Source organism: Balaenoptera ricei, chromosome 6, assembly GCF_028023285.1.
Source record: "Balaenoptera ricei isolate mBalRic1 chromosome 6, mBalRic1.hap2, whole genome shotgun sequence".
Classification (NCBI taxonomy): domain Eukaryota; kingdom Metazoa; phylum Chordata; class Mammalia; order Artiodactyla; family Balaenopteridae; genus Balaenoptera; species Balaenoptera ricei.
This window is the reverse complement of record NC_082644.1, coordinates 110100848-110121551: the sequence shown is the minus strand read 5'-3', so window position 1 is coordinate 110121551 and position 20704 is coordinate 110100848. Positions and strand designations below refer to the sequence as shown.

Genomic DNA, 20704 nt, shown 5'->3' with positions numbered 1-20704 from the left:
CAGTGCTCTGAGAGATGGGGGCTCTACAGGAGGGGAAATTGAGGCCCAGAAGGCAAATGACCCAATCACATGGGGAGTACAGTGACTGACTGATGGGGTGAGATCCTAGCCTCCCAGCCTCGATTTGACCCTGAAGCCGTGGCAAGTCGCATAGGAAGTCGGGGGAAGAGATTAAAGGCAAAGTGGTCTAGGGCTTTCTGGATCTGACTCAGCCCAGCACTCTCGGCCTTTAGGGAGGAGGAGGGATGTGTAAAGCGTTAAGAGAAGCAGTGAGCTGAATAGAGAGCGAGGCAGGGTCAACACCCGAATCAAGGGGCTGGAGAGGTTGGGCGCCGGGTGCTGTGAGGATACAGGGAATGGGGAAGGCAGGAAGGGCCTCTCCTTGAGTCTCGGGCATCGGGAGCCAATTCACTCATCAGCACAGGACTGCCCAAAGGCCAGGAGGCAGCAAATCTAACTCCTGAAGCAAAGCTGGCCCCAGAGGAGAGCCCAGCTCCGGGAGTAACAGCCCCATCCCAGGTCTTCTGCACGGCTGGTCAGAGCGGGGTCGGGAGGGCCCTCCCTGACAGAGGCAGGACCAGGTATCCAAGGAGCTCGAGGGAACTCCAGGATTTGCCTGCGAGGGTTAATGGCAAAGAAAGAGACAAACAGCAGCTCACTGGGCCAAGGCACGAGGAAAGAGAACACTCCAGCTGCAGCCTGACCCTTGATATCATTCAGGCACTCCCTGTAATTCACCGATGGGAAGGTAGTCTCAGAAAAGCGCAGAGCCTGGCCCCAGACTCACGCAAGGAGCCCGGGGTGAAGCTGGCCCTCCTTGCTCCCCAGCCAAACTCTGGCTCTTGGAGCACTGTGCCCCATGTCCCCTGGTCCCGTTCACGTAATAATGGTGAAAGCAGGTGGATGCAGTGGACCAAGGGGATGGTGGAGGCGGCGGAATGCAGCATGGACGTGGACCTGACCCCAGGCCAGCGGGAGGGAGAGCGGACACCCTGCCCTCCGTGCCGTCGCCTGAGAGGCTGCTACAGGCTTTCCTGGGGCCAAGAGGGGCGAGGGCACCCACGGGGAGTGGGGGAAGTGGCTGCTGTTCTGGGGGGCCTTGCACTGGTCCTGTGTCAACCTGGGCTTTGGCCTCCAGGAGGAGAAGAGAATCGGCCATGGATCCAGGGCAGCTGCCACAATAACTAAAAGAATTTTGGAGAACTGAAGCACCCCACTGCTCACCCAAATACTAGACGTTATGTTGGGGGTGGGATTTGGATGTTTTAGGACCAATATTTTTCCCCTGGAAAGAAGAAAACATCTCGGTAGCAATCTGACATCACCCCTCCCTGGCTCTCTCTCCCAGACCCTGGTGGAGGCGGGGACTGGGAGAAAGCCAGGCCGCGGGCAGGCACAATCCCAGAGTGGAGGGGCCTGGCCGGGGTGCCTCTCCCTGCCGTCTCCAGGACCCGTGTCTCTGCCTCTTCATGCGTGAGGCTCCCCCCAAGGGTCTCCATGCACCTCTTTGGCACCCCTGACCCCCAGGTCCTGGATTCTCCTCAAGTCCCAGATGCTCAGAAGCTCGGCTGCCCAGTCACTTAGGGAAGGTGCCTCCTGGGGTCTGGATTCAATACAATTCCTGGGTGGGTCTCACATGCAGCCCATGTAGGAAACCTCAGGTTTAAGGTAAATCCTCCAAATTCCACTGACTGCTGTCCTCACGTGGGACCAGGGGTTGAGAGGGGACTGGTCATGTGCGGGAACAAGCAGCGCTGTGAATTCAGGGCTCGAGGGGAGGAAATTCTGCCAGCCACCTCGGGGAGGCAGCCCGCCCTGCCCCGAACTGCCAGGGTCCAGCTTTACCTTTTCTGCTTGGCTGAGCTCCTCCTTACTCCTTAGCCTATCCCTGTGGGGGGGGTCTGGGCCCAGGCCCTCGTCTTCTAACAACTGCGCGTTCATGGTCAAGAGCCAGGCGGCCGTGCGGTCCAGGGCATTGGGGCTCACAGGTGAAGGGCCCTGCGATGAAACACAGCTGTGAGGGGCTGGAGGGAGGGGTGGGGCGTGGCCTTGGGTGAGCCCCAGGGACGAGGGGCTCAGAGGGAATCTTTAGCTGACCAGGCACATCTGATGCAGCCCCCCGCCCAGGCAATTCCAGGTAGCCTGAAGCAGAGTCAAGAGCCCAGGTGGCCTCCTGAGCGTGGCTCTCTGCCGCCCAAGTGAGAGCGAGTGGACCTGGCCCGGCAGGTCAGTGTCCGGCCCACAGTACATCTGTTACCCTACTGTGTGTACAGCCCTGGAGGCCAGCTCAGAGCAGGAGGGGGCCTGGGGGCCACGTCAACTCCTACCCTGGGTCGGGCTTTAACAGGCTTGGAACTGGAGATGGACGGACCCCTCCCTCTTTCTCCTTGACCCCAGCTGTCTCTGAGGGAACTGGCAGAGGGACCCCCGGGCCGCAGTGTCCCTGGTTCACAGGACACAGGCAGGGCCAGTGGGGCCGGGGGGTGGGGGGCAGGCTGGCGGGATGGGGCCGAGTGGGGCATTGTTCAGCATGGGATGGCAGCGGGGTGCGGGTGGCGATGACACGACCAGGAGCAGCACAACACGGGGTCAGGCCGCCCCCCGGCGCCGGAGTCCGGCAGCACTGACCTGCTTGTGCACCGCGCGAGGCTTCAGCTCGGGGCTGTCGCCCTTGGAGGAGGAGGACTGTTGCCGCAGCCGGGCTCCGGGGCCAGCCCAGTCGGGCGAGGCGGACGCCAGGGTCCCGCTCGAGGGCCGCGGGTACTGCAGGGTGCTCAGCAGGGTGGGTGGCGTCCGGCCGCGGGGCGCGGGAGGGGGCGGCGGGGGCGGGGGCGGCGGCTGGTCGATCCTCCGCTGGGGGCCGGCGCTGTTCTGCCGCGGCCCCGGGGGCTGCCCGCCCTTCTCAGTCAGCGACACCTGACGCCGTGCCAGCTCCCCGGGGCGCCGCCCCAGCTCCTCGGCGGTGCTGCTGAAACTTCCCAGCTTGGCGGCAGCCGCCAGCTCCTCGCTGTTGCTGTGGGAGCTCAAGGAGCTGTGGCCCTCGGAGCCCGAGTCGCCAAGGCCACGGGGAGACAGCGGCAGGCCGGCCGCCATCTGGTACACAGGGTTCTGGAAGGAGAGCGGCGCCAACAGCTGGGGCCGGCCTGGCGCGCCCTCCGAGGTGCCCGCTGTGGTCGGCGTCTGGCCTGCCCGCCGCACCGTGGCCAGCCCTGCCAGGCTCACTGGGGCCACCCGGGCCGGCCACCCGGCCACCAGCTGAGTTGCAGGCGCCTGCCCGTCGACGGCGAGGGCGTCGGGGCCCGCCGGGGAGCCCGCCTCCCCGTCCAGCGCGCGGGTGTCCTGGAGGTCCACCATGGACAGGCTCTTGCCACCGTTGGCCATCTGAAGATCAGGCTCGTTGGCTTCCGAGTAACTCGAGCTGCGGGCAGGTGAGGGCTGGACCCCGGAGGACCTTGTGACAAAAAACAAGTCCTTGTTTTCGGGGGTTGGAGACGGTAACCGGGTGAAATCTATCAGACTGCAGGGAGACAAGCACACACAGGGAAAGAAGGGGGAAGAGAAGAACTGTGAATGCGGCCAAGGCGGGTCCCAACCGAGAGCCCCCGCCAACCTGCCGCCCACCCAGCGGCCTGAGCCAGGGTGGGGGGAAGGAGAGGGGGAGAAGAGGGAAGGCAGGGGAGGGGAGGAGGTGCGGGGGCAGCGAGAGTGGGAGAGTCCCGGGGCCCAGTGGCCCAGCTGCAAAACCAAACCACAGCCCGGGCAGCTGACCCTGGCAGAAGCCACCACGAGGGCGAGGGGCTGACGGCTGCTCCTGCACGGCACCTCTGCGCTAGGGACCTGCGCTCCCAGTGTCAGGCCAGGCTTCCTGGCAGGCCCTTTCCCTGCTCAGCTGCATCTTGGGACAGTAGCTTCTGGGGCCTGAAGTGTTCTGGAAAATCCCCCTGACTAAATCCAAACCCACGACGCAGTGGCTCTCTGCTATCCAAGGGTCCTGCACCGAGAACTAGGGCTTCAAAGCCACGGGGGCTTCCTCTGCCTCTTCCCTCTTGTGCCTAGTCACCCTGATAACTAGGTGGGGGCCTGTGCTGAGAGAAGCCTCCACCTGCAGCCTCCTGCTGCCACCCCGGTCTGACTGGCAGGCGGGGGCTGGCGCTTCCGGCAGAAACAAGGAATCAGAGGCGGCTCCTCCAGGCGTGACTCAGGCGGGGAGGGCCTGCACCTGCAGTGGCAGGCCATACCCTCACCCCCAGCCCGGACTCCCAGACTCTCCCTGGCCCCTCCCTGGAAGCCAACTCCTTGGAAGGAGGCACAAAGCCAGGTGGGCTTTGGAGGGAAGAATGCGGGGGGTGAACAGGGCTCTGAGTGGGCTAGAGGCAGCAAGAACTTGGGGGTTCAACATGGCCTTAGAAAGGAGTTGGCTAAGCCTGGGATGGTGAGGAAGTGCCAAGTCCCAGGTGATGGGACTTAGGCAGGGCAGGCAGCGGCCATTCAGGGCCACAGCACTTGTGGGCCGAGAAGAAGTAGACGAGGGCAGCACGTGGAGCCGGGAGAAACCCAGACCAGTCATGGGCCTGGGCTGTCCTTCCACACGCCCATGTCAGGTCTCCTGAGAACCCATGTGCCCGGACACCTCTCGAGCCACCTCTCGGCTAAGGTGTGTTCCCCACCTGAATCTCTGCTTTGCCTCACTCGGAAGATTGTATGAACGGCCCCTCAAGACTTAGAGGGACCCGAGAAGGGGCATCAAGGTCTCTGCATCTCCCGCCTCCCCCTGGGCCTCCAGTCCCTCACACCACATCCCCAGGTCCTTGGTCTCAACGCCCTCGCCTGCTAAAAGCCTGCTGCTGCCACCACTTCAGGACCAGAGAGCTCCCAACTCTGCTGCTCCAGCCTCACCCTCACTAGCTGGTCCAAGACGGCCCTGGTAGAGGAGGGGAGCGTACAAATGCGGCATAAAGCGGTCACTGTAAATGCCAAGGTCCTCATTTTGATGTCATCACTCAGAGAACACTCTGCCTCCCCCTCCACTGTGTTTTATTTGCTGGGCGCTCGTCCCAGGGCTGGGGGCTCAGAGCAAGAGCTGGGCCTCAGCACCTCTCTAGTTTCCCAGGCTCCCAGTCTCTAAGCCTCACAGAGTCACCTGAGCTCCTCCTGAAAACACACACCCTAGAGCGTCACTTCTGGAGATTCTGATTCAGGTCCAGGAAATACCAGGAAACACATACAACCCAGTGATGTGGAAGTGTTTGGGACCAGTAATTGTTCTTCAACAAAAGATGGGTTGTCTTTCTCCAGGCCTTTGTCTGTGCTACTCCCTCTGCCTAGAATGCCTTGTCCACCAATGGAGGTATTACTTTTCCAAACTACAGCACTACCTCCTCCAAGAAGCCTTTCCTGATTTTTCCCAAACAGAACTTCACTACTTAGGGCCTGAAAAACACACTGAGTCTCATTCAGCTTGTTTTATAAACACCAGCGTAGGTACCTTCCACCCCAAAAGAGACTGCAGGTGGCTGCGCCTTGTCTGAACAGGCACCCCCGCAACACCCAGCACGTCTGGCAGCTCTTACCCGGAGGCGTCGTTCTCGATCACCATCTTCTGCAGCCCCGCTGAGATGCCGCCGCCGCCAGAGCCGGGCGTAGAGGCCAAGTCGTTGGTCCCTGCGAGCTGCCCACTGCCCGGGGCACTCAGTGCTGTGTGCACGTCCCTCAGGATTCGAGGCAGGGGCCCCAGTTTGGATACGATGCTCTGCAAAGACACAGCAAGAGGCAGGTGTGACCCACTGGGGCCGCCTGTGGAGGCCAAGTGCGCTGTAGCCACTGTGTTCAAAACCTCTAAGGAGCCAGTCAGAAATGCAGGCCCGCCCTCCCGCCTTCCGTGCAGGTCAGATCCAGCAGGTCTGGGAACGGGGAGGGAGCCCAGAAATCGCAAATGACATTTTTACCAGCTCCCCACATATTTCTGGGACAGGGTGCGAGACCCACAGGGAGAAACGCTAACCTAGTCCAAGCCTTTCACCCCAGTCTGTTCTACCTCGGTTCCCCCATAGAGAGGACAGGCCACACGGAATCCCGGACCTTCCCCACCTATACCTCCCCATCTGAGAGGCTTCGGGGATGGCTCCCTCCCACGTCATCTACTCCACAGGGTGGGCTGGGGCCTGACCCACTCCGACACCTGAGCCCCAGGGGCAATGGCCCAGGCACCAAGCAGGCACCACCACACGCCTGTCAGGCAGAGAGTGGCGCCTGGGCTTGCTAAACCTCGCTATACTTGGTTTAGACCGATGGTGCTAAGGGTTCCGGCCTGGGGATAGGGGACTCTGCCTTCCCCTGGCTTATGCCCCAGCTTCCATCTAGGGCTTTGTGCAAAAAGAAAGTGTGAAAACTCGTGTAGTCAACAGAGAAGAGACGTGAGTGGCAAACAGCTCGACTTTAAATCCTGCTGCAACCTCTGCAGCTCCCGTCTGGTTGCGCGGACATGGAAGACGGTGGCAGGGCACAGGCGCTCAGTAAATGGTGGCCGTAGACTGAATGGTGTTGGCAGCAGTGGAGGGAGAGAGGGCCTTGGCCCTCACTTCCATTTCTCCCTCCTGGGTCTCTCGGAGCCAAAGGGCAGTGGACATAAAGGAGCAGAAAGGACTGCAGCAGCATCTGTTTGTAGTGAAAAGCTGGGCCTAATCTGAGCGTCCAGTAAACTAAACGGTGCAGTCACGTGACGGGACAGTCTGTGCCATTAGAAAGGTCACAGTGGCGGTGTGGCATGTACTGTCGTGAAAAGATGCCCATGAAGGAGGAGTGAGAAACGCATGCGGCACTGCACGCAAAGTTCTCACTTTAACAAAAAGGGAAAGGACTTTGCCTGTGTGTGTACTTAACATATGCACAGATGTATCTAGAAGGCTGCACACCAGAGCGCCCTGAGCGGTCACCCCTAGGGACGGGACAGGAGTAGGAAGGCCTTCCAGTCCTGGTTCAGCAGTAGTTACTTTTGTTAAGATGGTCTCTCAGAGCCCTGGAAAGCAGATGTTCTGGAAGTGGATCCTGGCAGGCCCAGGCCTTGCTGCCAAGAACCTGCTCACTGTGCGAGCTGGGGCTGCTGGGGACAGTGGAACCCAGGCCACAGTGGCTGCAGCAATGTCAGAGATGTCTAGGGAATAACCATTTCAACTGATGGCCAAGGGCAATTCTGGAAAGGTTTGCAACTTCCTGCCTGACACGTGGAGGTGTGGCATCTTCAGTCTTCTTTTTCATATCGGTGGCCTTAAAACCCAGAGCAAGGACATTTTCAGAGAAGCAGCTAAACCTGATCACACTTCTCGGGGGTAGGGAGCACAGCCTCAGCAGCGGACTCCATCCACTCAGTGCCAAGTGTGCGGAGGCACAGCCGAAGCCCCAGTACACAGAGCGGGCTCCCCTGGGCAGGGGCTGCCGCGTGAACGTGGCGCCCCCCACCAAGGAAACGGGCCCCGAGATCCCCAGCGCGTGCTGACAGGGCCTGACAGGGCCTGGGCTGGACCCTCGGGCTCCGGCGCGCGGCAGGGCCGCTGATCCGCACCGCACAGGCGAACCCTCTGAGTCCCTGGCTACTCTGGGAGCTGCAGCAGCCTGAAGCAGCTCTGGTGGCCTTCGGCCCGCCCTCCGCCCCATCGCGGCCCGGTGCACAGGCACCTGCTCCAGCTGGCTGACGGCCTCCCAGAGCAGCGAGTGCAGGCTGGAGAGCTCGCGGCCCAGGTCGATGTAGCCCTCGAAGCCGGCCGTGTTGGAGATGGTCTCGGGGTTGGAGATCTCCAGCAGGAAGCGCTGCATGTTGGTCCACTCGTGCTCCAGGAACTGGTTCATGAACGACATGTACTCCTCCTTGCTGCCAAACCTGGAGCCGAGCAGATGGGGTGAGTGCCCTGGGCCCCGCCCAGGAGCCCCCCTTCTCCACTTACTCCCCAGCCAGCCAATCCACTCTGGCTCAGGGCCCTCATGGCTAAGGCTAGAGACCCTTTCTGGGCCTTTTCTCACAGGACCTGGAAGGTTCTGTGGCCCTCACTCCCCATTCACTGCCGGTCACAATCTCCTTCCTCTTTTCCCCCAAATGGCAATGGCCTGGCGCGCAGACGACTCTCAATCCGTGCCCGGCCAGGTCTCTCTGCTGAGCTTTCAGACACATTCCGCCACGGGCACCTCCCTTCGTCCTAAGCTTGGCCAGGTCTGCGGTCATCTCCGGCACCCCGAACCTGCGCCCTCCTCCGGGGCTCCCTGCCCAAGGGGAGACGCCACCACCCAGCAGAGAGCTGCGCGAGGAGCCCGGCCGTGGTCAGCTCCCCCCGCGCCTCCCCCACCACCGGCCAGGCTGCTGACCTTACCTTCTAATCACCCCGTGACCTCGCAGCAGTGCCTCCGGCATCGCCACCTCCCGGGCCCAATACTCCCACCGCTTTGCCTTTACCGGAAGCGTAACTTTCTCTCCTCCCAGTCTCTCGCCAGCCAGTCCAGCTCCCTCCACCCCGGCCCCACTGCTGCCAGCCTGAACTGTGCAGGACCCTCACCCTCTCCCTTGCTCCAAGGCCCTGCCTGGCCTTCAAAAGTCCCTGCTTTCCTCTTGGGTCTCATCTCCCACCTCCCCCGGCCTGGCACTTGATGATTCAGGGACTGCACAGTGCCTGGTCCCTCCCGGGCCTGCCCCTCTGCTCCTGCCGCCCTTCGTCCTGACACACAGCTGGGGGAGAACATCTCCTAGGAAGCCTCCCTCTCTCCTCTCCCAACAAGCGCAGGGCCCTCCTGCGAGGCCGTGTGCCCACGTCCACCCGCTCTCTCCCCTGCTGTAGGGTTGGCTCCGGGAGGGCGGGCGGGGCCCAGAGGAGGCCCAGAGGGGGGCTCCATGCACACCTCCTGAGAGCGCCTCGATGACCCAGCCCTTCCGTTTCCACCCACTCCCTCTAAGGTACAGCGAGAACACTGAAGTGCTTCACTAGCAATGACGTCCTTGGCAGCCTTAGATGAGGACAATCTGAAACAAGCCGGGTGCCCAGCCACAGGGGTCGGCTTCAGGAGACACAGGCCCTTGTCCCTCAAAGGCATGTTAGTCACTCATTTCAAAACCAAGCGTATGAATGGTAAGTACATGGGAGAATCCTTATGATAAAACGTTCATTCAAAGAAGCAGAAGGAAAAAATACCTTGTCTTCTCACCTTGGAAAATTACGGAGACATACCACAGCGGCATGTACCTTCAGTAGGGGAGCTGGGGTGCGGGGAGAGGGTGAGGGGAAGGACCGAGGACGGCAGGGACCGGCCTGTCGCATGGCCCAGCTCTGGGGCAGACCCTGCGCCACGGACCCTGCTGTCGGGGGACACGGCACTCACTTGGCGAAGTTGGCCAGGTTCTGGGTGACCTTGGCGATGAGGGTGAGCGTGCGGGCGGTGCGGTCATCGGGGTACTCCTGCAGCAGGTTGAAGAGTGAGGGCGACATGATGGCCGGGCAGAGGAAGCGCAGGAACAGGGAGGCGCTGATGAGCCGCTCGCTGATGTCCGGCCGGCCGCGGCTGCTGCACTCCTGCCGCCACGAGGCGAACACCTCCTTCAGCTCCCGCGGGAAGACACTGTGCCGGGACAGACGAGGCGGGGCTGGCCGTCAGGCAGAGCAGGGACCCGGTTCTGGGTCCGATGGAGCCGAGTTCCAGCCCTGCTCCACCATGAGGGCTGTGTGAGCCGGCACAGGGAAAGCACAGGGATAGCACAGGGCAGGCACACCCAGGCCGCAGTCAGGTGGATCTCTCCCCGAGGGGCTGAGTGGGATGGGACACAGGCACGGGGGAGCCGGCGGTGAGGGCCAGCTCCCAGAGGGCTTCACCCCCCTCCCCACGTGGCAGGCCTCAGGGTGTAGGGGAGAGTGAGGAAAACACAGTAGGAACAGACCACCACTCCTTGGTTCCCATCCCTGCCTTTTGAGACTTACTCCCTTCACTCAAATAACGTTATAGAATTAGAGGTTTTCAGCAGAGCTCGGGGTGATCAAGAAGATGGGTAGATCCTAACCACAGGGTGAGGACATAGCTCCCCACTTTCTCAGGGGGAGGGAAATGGAGGCAGTGGCCTCCCCAGGCAGACCCGGTGAGTGGAGGCAGCGTTCCCGGCACCCGGCTGGGGGCTATCTCCTCTGGGCGTCCCCACCCTGCCACAGTGAGGCCCCACCAGGCCAAGCTTTAAGTGGCCTTCCTATCTTTTCACCCTAGAAGATGTGCGCTCCCTGAAGCCAGAGGACACCTGGCTCTGTCACTAGCTCGGGGTGCTCTGACCCAGGGCTTGGCCCTCCCTGGGCTTCGGTGTCCTCACTCTCCCCCCCCCCTAAGAACAAGGCCTGCCCTGCCGAGCTCACAGAGGCATCTTAAGGCTGAGACCCCCCCAAGACTTTTAAGAGGCTTTGATCAGCTTGAAAAGCTTCTGCCCAACAAGCCCAGCACCCAGCCCAGCAGACTCTGGCAGTGAATGTGGCTGAACCAACAAGGACATGGCTAGAGAGGAAGTGAGGGCAGGTGACCTTTAGTCCTGGCCCCTGAAGTACCTGGCACAGGACTGGGCAGGGGGCAGGCGTTGAGTGATAACATCTATCAACAGCCTTGTTCAGAACTGAGAGGTGCCCCTGGGCCTCCACAAACGCCAGAAAGAGGAAACAGAAAATCATTGTCCGTGGATATGTTTCCCTGTGTCCCACACCCGGTCCGCCCTGGGAACAGGGGGGCAGAGGGTGAAAGCACAGCCTAGCCCAAGGGTGGGAAGTGTGTTCCAGAGCTCAGGCTCTCTGGCTGCCCCTCTTCCCCTGGTGCCAGGGTTCATTTTCAGCTCAGCCCAAGAGGCCAGGTTGGCCCCAGGTGAGTACCCTGTGTAGCCCTGGGCCAGAGGGACCTGGGCCAGAGGCGCCCACCCCACCGGCTCTGGCCATTCCCTCTGCCCCGATCCAAGGCTGTCGCTCACCTAGCAGGCCCGCCTCTGCCTGTCCTTTGGGAGCAGCAAAACATTCCCGGGCCCTCCTGTAGGCCCAGGCCCGAGCTGGTGAATCTGCCTGCCCCCAGGGTGCTCACGGTGTGTGCAGGAAACGGACTTGGACGCAGGCACAATCAGGCACTCTGATGGGAGCGGGGCTGTGAGCGAGGGTGCCCAGGAGAGGGGAGAGCAGACCATATGCGGGGACCTGAAGGAGGGCTGCGGAGGGGAGCCAGATACAGGCCAGGCCGGGAAAGAACACGATCAAAGAAAGGAGGAAGGTATGGCTGGGGGTGGGGGGTGGGAATGGGGTCAGGAGAGCGACCTGGATGGGGACGGGATGCAGGTCCTGAGCTGCAGCAGCGACCGAGGAGGAAACCTTGGCAGCTCCTCCAGTGTGAGAATAAACCCACTGCTCGGGGCTGGCGGCGCGGTCCCCTGGACAGTCACGAGGCTGTACTCGGCACCAGGTCAGCCGCCACCAGACATACGCGCCTGGGACGCTAGCCTTGGGGCTAGGCCGGCACTCCTCAGTGGCCCCGGGACTGATTCTGGCCCTGACCGCGGTCCTGTGTGAGCGGCCGGCTCAGCACACCTCTGCTCCTTTCCGGGGCTGCCAGGAGCCCGCAGACCTCTGTCCCAGTTAAAGCCCAATCTGCCTCCTTTGTCCTCTACAGCCCCAGCAGGAGGCCCACCCGGTGTCCAGGCGCCCACACAGGCCCCTGCTGGGCCTGATCCCAAGCCTGGGAAGTGAGCACCAGCTCCTACGGACAGGTGAGGAGTCCCAGGTGAAGCCATCCACCCACCCCAGGTGGGTGCCCGAGCAGGGCCTTGTCAGTCTGGCTCCCTGGGCAGCCCCGGCACCTACAACAGCACCAGCTGGTGCCCACTGTTAAGCATGTGCGATGGACTGCCAGGTCCAAGTCCTCACCACTGCGCAAACCACGTCCTGCACATATACTCTGGAACACTGCTTACGTCTGAGAGCCCAGAAAGGACCAGGACGGGGGCCTGGCAGCCCAGCAAGACTCAGTGGGGTCAGGCAGAGGGTGGCTTCCAATCCCAGAGGCCCACTCTGAAGCCGTGTGAGGTGTGGGCGTGTCCCCTCTCCTCTCCTTATTAAACCTCAGCTCTCTCGTTCGTGAGTCGGGGATGATGGAGGAGAGCCCCTCACAGAGCTGTCCGGAGGGGACAAAGCCCAGCACTCTGTAGGCACCCGCACAGAAGGACACAGAAGGACAGGGGAGACGCAGGGGTGGGGGGCCCTGGGCAGCTGAGGCCGAGAAGGGTGCGGAGGCAGCACTGACCAGTAGGAGTTGATGATCTTGCAGAAGGCCAGCTCGCAGCACATCTTGAGGTTGCCCTGGTGCTCGGGGAGGTCAGAGGCCGAGCACTTGCTCGGATCCACTTCACAGTTCTCATCCGACTCATACAGCGCTTTGATGAACTCCCCTGTGGCCAGAGGGCAGGAGGGGGCAGTGAGGACCTGGCGAGCCTGCCCCGTCTCTGCCCTCTGCCCCCTGCCGGCCCGCACCCCCTACCTAGTGCGTCCTGCAGGTACTTCTGGCCCACCAGCTTGAGGTACTCCTCGATGGCCTTGGTGGCCAGTGTGTTCTCCCGGAAGATGAGGTGCTCGTTGTCTCCACAGCGGTCCACCTCCGACATCATCAGGTCTGTCAGGAAGTCCTGTGGAGCCAGGTGGAGAGGAGAGTGGACCTGAGCAGACTTGGCAGGTAGGACCCTAGGGTTCCAGACCCGCTCCCTGGCCAGGAGCCCCTGCTCCTCGAGGCTGCTCCATTGCCAAGCTACTGGTACCCACCGGCGGGAGCTGCCTGGGAGTGAGGGCAGGGCAGCCTGGTGAGGGGAGACGTCTAGCCATGGCGACATCAGAGCTGGGTACCGGATCAGGGACGCAAGAGCATGCTGCATGGAGCCATGGGCCCCCGTATCACAGCCGGACCCGCGGGACTCAAATCCCTGCTCAGCCCTGCCCAGGTCTGGCGGGGTGACGGGAGCAGAACTCCCCCTCCCAGTGCCATCAGTGTCGAAGGGGACAGATGGGCTGCCCTCTCCCCCTCGTACAAGCAGCTGCCACTGTCCCCCCGTGACTCTGATGGGGTCTCCCACACCAGACACGGGCTCGTTCTGTGCGGCCTCACAGGCAAGGATGAGAGAGCGGCAGTCCAGCTGCCCTGGAAGGCAGTGAGCCAGTGCTCAGGTGGAGAGAGCACCGACCTCGGCTTGGGCGGGAAGGCGGCCCACGAGCCTCTCAGTCCCAGGCGCAGCTTCACGGGCAGACCCCAGGAGGGAGCCTGAGCCCACGCCTTCCCTCCTGACTGCAGGGAGGCTGCACGATGAACCTGCTGCGTCATCCAGGTGGAAACTCCTCCCTGGAGCCTGCGCCTCCTCACGCCCACAGCCAGCCTTGTGACTTGGGGGACGGGCGGCGGGGAGGGGGGACAGGCAGGAGGCAGGAAGTCGGAGACCCGGAGGAGGGTGAGTCGGGCCAGGGGCCGCCCTGCCCAGAGGCTGCAGTGGCCAGTGTGGGCCAGGGCTTCTGGAGCTCTGCAAATTCCTCACTCCGATGGGCACAGCTCTGGGGCCCTCTGAGATCACAAGTGGCCCTTGAAATACAGAACTGAACTCCGGGCCCCCGGAGACCTGGCTGGCTGGCCAACGGAGAGACAGGAGGGGCTGGGGGGAAGTGGCAGTTGGCCTCTGCGGGGACCACACAGCCTGAGGACCCCTTCCTGACCACAGGTGACCTCTGGGGCCCCCTCTCTGAACACTCTCTGACAGCAGAGGTAAGTACTGCGTGTACTGCTCTGCTCATGCCCACAGGGCTTCCTGAACTCCTGGGGCAAGTGCGAGGCCCAGGCGGGGAAGAGGAGGGGCTCTCCTTAGCGCCAGGACCCAACAAGGGGGAAGAGGCACAGAACAGGAAAGTGACCTGTCCAAGGCCACACAGCTACCTGGGCCACATCTGGCCCAAGTCTCTTGTTTCCAGGCCCTGTTCCTCCCCTTGCACTGAGGCAAGAGGGGGACGGCAGGGAGCAGAACGTGCCAGATGCCCCCTCACAGCCCTCCCCCGGGACTGCAGGGCCCTCGTCACGTGCCCTGGAGAGGAATCGCACCCGTCAGGTCCCAAGCGGTCAGAGTTCAGACGAAGGTCACCCCAGCAGCCCCAGTTACTTCCTATCCTTCCACCTACTGCTCTCCCCACCTAAGGGTCCACTGCGGGGCTGGAGCCCTGGCTTCCACCTCCTTCCACGATGAGCACCCTGATTCTCCTGTCTCAGCTGTGAGTCTGAGAGCAAAGGTCCCTTCAGATCGGAGTCAGACTCCCAGGCCAGCCCAGCCCTCGGGGGCCACTTACTGAAAGAACAGACGCAGAGGCAGAGAGGACGCTGCTCCACCCCTGCTGCCTCCCTGGATCTCCCTCTGGAGGCAGGGCTTCCATTCACGTAGTTTCTAGCCCCCTTCCCACTGCTAACCAAGAACTTAAGAGACGGTCCCACATACAGCCTTGCCCAGGCAGGTCGGAGGCTGGGGACAGGGGAAGGAGGTGGTCCAACAACGCGGAGGAACCGAGTGCCGGCCCTCACAGGGCCCGTGCCGGGAAAGCGCCCCTCCCTGGTCCTGCGTTGGTCCCACACCATGAGCCCACCAGGCAGGGGCTCTGAAGGGCCCGAAGGAGGCCAGGGCCTTCCGGGAACAGATAGAGGATACGGGCCCCGATGGAGCATGTGCCCTGGGCTCTGCCTGCGGACCTGAGGCCCGGCCCCGCCAGTGTCTTCCCCGAGCCCAGGCTGAGGGCTCAGGACCTTGACTAGGGCAGTCCCTCACCCCCACCACAGGCCGCAAACCACACCACGTCCAGAGGGCAGAGGCCCAGCTCCCGGGGCCAGCACGCAAGGCCTCTGCAGTGTGGACGGACCCCACGTCCAGCCTTTCTCCACTGCACCCAAGGAAGGAGGCAGGGTGGAGAGGGGGTCTGCCCTCGAGGCCCACAGAACCATACTCCACTGCGATGGGCAGGTAGGCGTGTGGAGCTTTCCAGAAGGAGCCTACCTGTCTCCAAAGCCAGGTAGGTGGGGCTGAGGTGTGGCCTGGCAGGGAGAGGCAGGTGAAAGGCGGCGAGGAGAGCGGGGTCCCTCCAGCCCTGAAGTAGGGCCTGCTGGAGGGCTTTAGATGAGCTCTGTTCCTGGGGACTCTGAAACTGGGGACGGCTGTAGCCGTGGCGGGCTGCCCGTCAAACAGACGGCTGCAATAGTGACTGTGTGTCCCATGCGTGTGAATTGGGAGTGAGGGGCGAGTCTGGGGCTCGGACAGCAGCCTGCACCCTGGCGGTCACCTGTTGGGATGTGTCCCAAACTCAACACCTCACTGGACGTGTGTGTCTGGGTCGCTGGGACCCGTGTGCCGGCAGAGGTGGGCCTCGTGGCCTGCTCGCCTCGAGCCTCAGGGAGGGGCCAGCCCTCTGGGGCAGTGGGGGAAGTCCCTAAACCCATTTCCTCACTGCAAGGTGTGCTCCGGTCCACGGGCTCCATACCCGCCTCTGTGATCAGCTCCAACCACGGCGGAGGAGCACGAAGTCCCCACCCTCCACGATGCAGCTCTTGGGTTTAGGGAGCTCACCTGGCTGTGACCAGTGCCTCCACCAGAGCTGAAATCCATGACGTGGACATGGGGACCGGGAGGTAATCCAGCACATGTCACCCAGCCTCCCACTGGGCCACATGAGGTGGGGTCCCGCCTGAGGCCCACACACCTACCTTCACCTTGCCCGTGCTCTGCAGGATGTGCACCAGGGCCGATGCCATCTCCTCCTTGGTCTTGGCGCTGAGGATGGGCTCGAGGGCGGCGCAGAGCCCCAGGTAGTGGTTGGTGATGTGCTCGGCAAACTCCTTGTACATCTCCATGGGCAGGATGGTGATGGTCTGGTAGCGCGCCTTGATGCGGATCATGGGCCCGGGGCCCTTGCCGCTCTTGGGGTTGGGCGTCACCACCGGGTACCACTTCTCCACGAACTGCCGCCCGGCCACGGAGGCGGCGGGCAGGCTCACCAGGCCCAGGTAGCTGTTGCGCTCCTTCTTCTTCTTCTTGTCTGTCTCGCGGTACAGGTGGACGGTGACGGTGCGCAGGGGCGGCAGGTTGTGGAACTCGAAGTGCTCACCCCAAAAGACGTTGTCAGTCTTGAGCTTGCCCGTGGTGCGTGCGTACAGCACGTCGTCCAGGCACAGCTCGCACAGGTACTTCTTCTTGGCTGGCAGGTCCTTGGCCTCAATCACCCAGAGCTTCAGGATGTGCTCCACGCGCCGGCTGTTGTCCTGCACACACGCACGGGGGGCCGCGGTGACTGGGGGCCCAGCCGCCTGCCCATCGCCCAGCCCATAGCGGGGAAGAGCTCTTGGAACCGGGAGGGACCAGGCCCTGCGCGAGGGACAGCTCTGGAGTCTGACGGCTGTGGGGCTATGGGGCTGGATCTCTGCTCTGCCTCGCCCTAGCTCGCTGACTGTGGGCAAGTGACCATCTAAGCCTCAACTCCCTTTTTTTTATTCCCTTGGGAATTAAAACTGAGTACAGACCAAGTAAGTAAGAGGCTAGCACAATGCCTGGCACACGGCAGCCGTTTACTGGCTCCTCTGTAGTTTGCTGGTCTGCAAAGTCACTTAGAGGTAAGACCATCACTAAGGCCCTTCCTTATGTCATGGTGACCAGGACTCAGCCCAGGCCAAGCTGGCCAGGGAGGCAGACACAGAAGCAAGTGATTACAGTCAGGGTCCCAGGAACCTGCTGGGAGAAGCCTGGGGGCAGTAGGAACACAGGAGGGTACCAGCCTGGGCCGGCGGCGCTCGCCTGGAGGAGGGAAGAGAAAGCTAAGCTGGACTCAAAGGGATGAGCAGGATTCGGTCGTGGGGGGAGAAGGACAAGAGTTCCAGGCAGACGGGCAGCAGCACCCAAAACCCCAATGCTCAGCTCTCTGGCCCAGCCTCTTCAGTGTGCAGCCTCGAAGGCCGAGGCCCCCAGCACGAGTCAGCCTCTTTCAGAGCCCAGCACTACGGCCCGCTCGGGCCCTGCCTGCACGCAGGCTGCCTGCACCCCCCAGGCCCAGGCCACACCAGAGACCCCTCCGTCTGCTCCCTCACGTCGGCGTCTGTGCTCTGCTCTGAGTCTAGCCTCCACCCCCCATGCTCTGGGGACAGGGGACACAGGCCCACCTTGTTGGGATGCACCGCTCGCCGCAGGTTCTCCATCCACTTATCCCGCTCGGCCGCTGACCGGCAGGAGAAGCACTTGCTTCCCGACGACGTCGTCACCTGTGGGGGACGGGCAGGACAGCGTCACAGGGGAGGGGAAGGCAGCAAGGCGGCGTGATGGAGGACCTCCAGGACTTGGGGGGGTTTCGGCTGCCAGGTCTGACCGCACCCCAGCCTCAGGCAGGAGGCAGAACGACGACCCCCATATTTCACACTTGCGGGTGGTGCACCGAGACCTGTGGTCCCAGAACAAGACAGTGACAGGAGGGTGGCCCAGCCCCGTGCCAGCTGGTGCCTGGTCCTGGCTCCTCACCCCTGCCTCAGTGCCCTCTGACCATAGGAAAGCATCTTTCTGAGCCCGACCTCGTTCTTCTGGAGATGGTGGGAGGCAGAAGGCACGGACCCCCACACGAGTCAGAGGGCAAGGCTTCACCCGAGTCTCCCTCTATCGGTGGAGCCACAGGCACCTAGGAGACAACCACGGGTCGGCACGAGGGTCACCTTGGTCCTCAGCGGACACCTGCTGATGATGCTTCTCTTGCCAAGTGACAGTGACAGCAATGGCGGTCACAGAAGGCTAACCTATTCGGGGCCAGACTAGAGAACTGAGAACTGGGCTGTCTGCGTGTGCTGGGCCCTGGGGTCCTGCCTGGAACCCTTACCCTACCCTCCCTGTCTGACTTGCTCATCTTCTGGACTCCTCCAGGCAAGGAAGCCCAGCCCAAGCTGTTCCTACCCTGTTCCCGCTGTCCCCTGCACCATGCCGAGGTCTCCACCGGGGGAACCTGCAGAAGCCACAGCACCCGCTGCCGTGGACGAGCGGGCAGGCACCAACTTCAGCCCGCCCCAGGCAGAGAAGTCGGAGGCCCGAAGAAGCCCAGCTGGGCCAGGAGTCCTGAACCAGAAACGCCACCCAGTGGGCACAGGGCTAGGGCAGATGCCAGGCACCACTCCACTCTTCCCCTGGAGCTGGGGGTGCCGGGAGGTTGCCCTATTAGTCCCAGGGTCATGCCTCTATCAGAAAGCTCTCCTAATTATGCAAGACTGTTGGGGGTGGGAAGCTTCCCAGAAATAGAGGTGGGAAGAGAACATGAATAATTAGAGAAGCAATTAGGAACTCCCAGCAACACCTGCACACCTGCGACATTAGTTGCCCTGGTCCTGGCTTGGCCTCAGGCTTGTAGGGTGACCTTTGACATCGTCTCGCCCTCTCTGGGTCTCAGATTCCCCATCTACAGGGAAGCACTGGACAGGTGATCCCCAGTAACAGCCCTGCCAGGTCGGGTGGCTGACCCTCTGCTCTCAAACCTTGGGTCACAGAACGCCGGGGCAGGAAAGATTCTGGCTTTCATCACGCAGAGGCAGGGCCAGGGCCAGAAAAGGGGACACTCCCCACTGCCCTACAGTGCACTGGAGTGGTTTTGCAGGAGGGGCGAGCGGGCCTCGAGACCGGCTCTGGGGCTTGAGCCATTCCACATACGCCTTCTCCCTTCCACCCACTTGGACCTCTTGCACTTCCCAGCATGGGGGACAGTGCTGGTCCGTCTCCAAGGAGGCCACAGAGCAGGGATGAAGCCCCCATCTCCCAGCTCCACTTGCTCTCGTAGGAGGCAAAGGCTATGACAGATTCTGGCCGCTGTCCCAAAGAGCCTGGCCCCTGCGGAGGCCACGGAGCACTCCAGGAGGGCGTCTGGAGGAGACCTGGCCTCGCAGGAAGAGGACGCCAGTACCCGCCCCGCCCCTGCAGCAGGACCCACCTCGAAGCAGTAGTCCTGGCCCAGGATGCTGCTGTGCACCGGCTTGATGACCACCTCCTCCTCCATGCTGAGGTCCAGCGCCTCCACCGCGCTGCTGGGGCTGAGCAGGGACTCGTGCGAGCGAGACTCCTTCAGCCTCGGCATCAGATGGGACCTGGGGGGAGGGCGGCAGGGTGCGTCAGGGCAGGCCTGCCCTGTCCCCTCCCTTCCCTTCTCCTCCAGGAAGCCTGCCCAGAACCCCCCAGTTGGAGGCAATCACTCCCCTCAACTCCCACGGTCCTTTCTGTCGTAAGGCAAGAGTTGCGGGGAGGGGACATCGTGGTGCTGGAGTCACAGAGACCTGCCAGTCCCTTTGCCCCAAGGCAGGACTCTGGGTAAGGGGCTCAGCCCCTAAGTCAGCGGGGTGGGCGGGCAGGTAAGGATGAGGCCACCACTCAGGAGTTGAAAGTCAGCACTGGGCGCAGGGGAGGGCCGGACCTGGCTCCTCAGCAGCCCGAGACCCACAGCGAAGAGCGGACCCGACCCAGGCAGCCTTCTGGGGCTCTGGTGCCTTCCCCATCCCATCCCCTCCCCTCTGCTCCAGTCCCCGTCCAAGACAGAAGCAGTCGCCTTGTTCCAACATTTGTCCAGGACATCACTGCCGACAGAACCCTTCCTTTCTCATACACCATCCCACTCCGCCCACCGGCCCCAGGCGAGGCAGGAGCGCCACGGGAACTCTGCTGCTCCTTTCTTACAGACGAGGGCCGTGAGGCTCAAAACAGAAGGGATGCAGCCATCTCTGCACGGTGCCCGCGCGCTGAGACTCAGACAGGGTCCACAGGCTGGGGTTCGGGGGTCAGGCCAGGGTCAGCGGGTCCAGCACAGGCACAAAGAGCACAGGTAGTTCACTCCACCTGATGCCCAAATGGAGCCTGGACCAGGACTGGCTCTGACAGACCTGGCCTTGGACCTGGGCGCACTGCTCACCTACTATGTGGCCCTAGACAAGTCACTTCCCCTCTCTGAGCCTCAGTTGCCTCGGCACTTCACGTGGAAAGCGCCTTAGACGGCATCTGCTCTGGTGCCTGCTGGAGTCCACCTCACAAAGGCAAACGTCCCTTTCCAGAGTCAACAGGACACAGCAGTGCCCCACTGGGGCCCCCTCCCACAGCCGGGGCACAGGAGAAGCCAGAGGACCAGCCAGGCCTGCAAAGACCACCCCGGGATGGAGGCTGGGCAGGCCTCGCCCCTACTCACGTCCACAGTCCAAACCCCGGCCTCAGCTCACCCAGACCTCCTTCCCCCAACACCCTCTGCCTTTCAGCTCCTGGCCTCCGGGTCCAAGGCTCAGGCCATCATCTCTCCCTGTCTCGCCAAACAAAGACCCTCTCTCAGGTCAGTGAGGCCTGGCAGGACCACCACAGACCTCCCTGTAGGGCACATACACCCCGTAACCCATTTCCATAACCGCCTGCGGTAAGAGGGCCTGAGGTCCACCATGTGTGGACTCAGGAATCCAGGGATGAGCCGAACAGACCCTGCCCAGAGGGCTTCACAGGCTGACAGAGGCCACCCTCTAGCCCCTATACTTCTCCATGGCAACAGCCCTCCCTGACACGCTGTCCTGTGCTAGGCACTGCATGGGAGTCAGGGCTGGAGCTGGGACCCCAGCTCCTGGGGACCTCACAGCCCAACCCAAGAGACCCAGTCGGGCTCCCCCAGCTGCTCCC

The 20704-nt window shown here is 62.5% G+C and overlaps 1 protein-coding gene across 13 annotated transcripts in view; it reads right to left on the bottom strand.

The window, feature by feature from the left end:
• Positions 1 to 20704, bottom strand: part of DAB2IP (DAB2 interacting protein) — a 193688-nt gene that overhangs the window by 9349 nt on the left and 163635 nt on the right. For 11 of the 13 annotated variants that reach the window (XM_059925527.1, XM_059925534.1, XM_059925524.1 and 8 more), the window contains 10 exons: positions 18993 to 19146; positions 17197 to 17295; positions 15751 to 16305; positions 12517 to 12661; positions 12283 to 12427; positions 9358 to 9594; positions 7672 to 7873; positions 5571 to 5749; positions 2629 to 3517; positions 1846 to 1998 (listed from right to left, as the gene is read on the bottom strand). In XM_059925527.1, the coding sequence (XP_059781510.1) occupies positions 1846 to 1998; positions 2629 to 3517; positions 5571 to 5749; positions 7672 to 7873; positions 9358 to 9594; positions 12283 to 12427; positions 12517 to 12661; positions 15751 to 16305; positions 17197 to 17295; positions 18993 to 19146 (2758 nt within the window). The remainder of the gene's footprint in view (positions 1 to 1845; positions 1999 to 2628; positions 3518 to 5570; positions 5750 to 7671; positions 7874 to 9357; positions 9595 to 12282; positions 12428 to 12516; positions 12662 to 15750; positions 16306 to 17196; positions 17296 to 18992; positions 19147 to 20704) is intronic. The other 2 variants (XM_059925525.1, XM_059925526.1) reach the window with 1 other exon arrangement.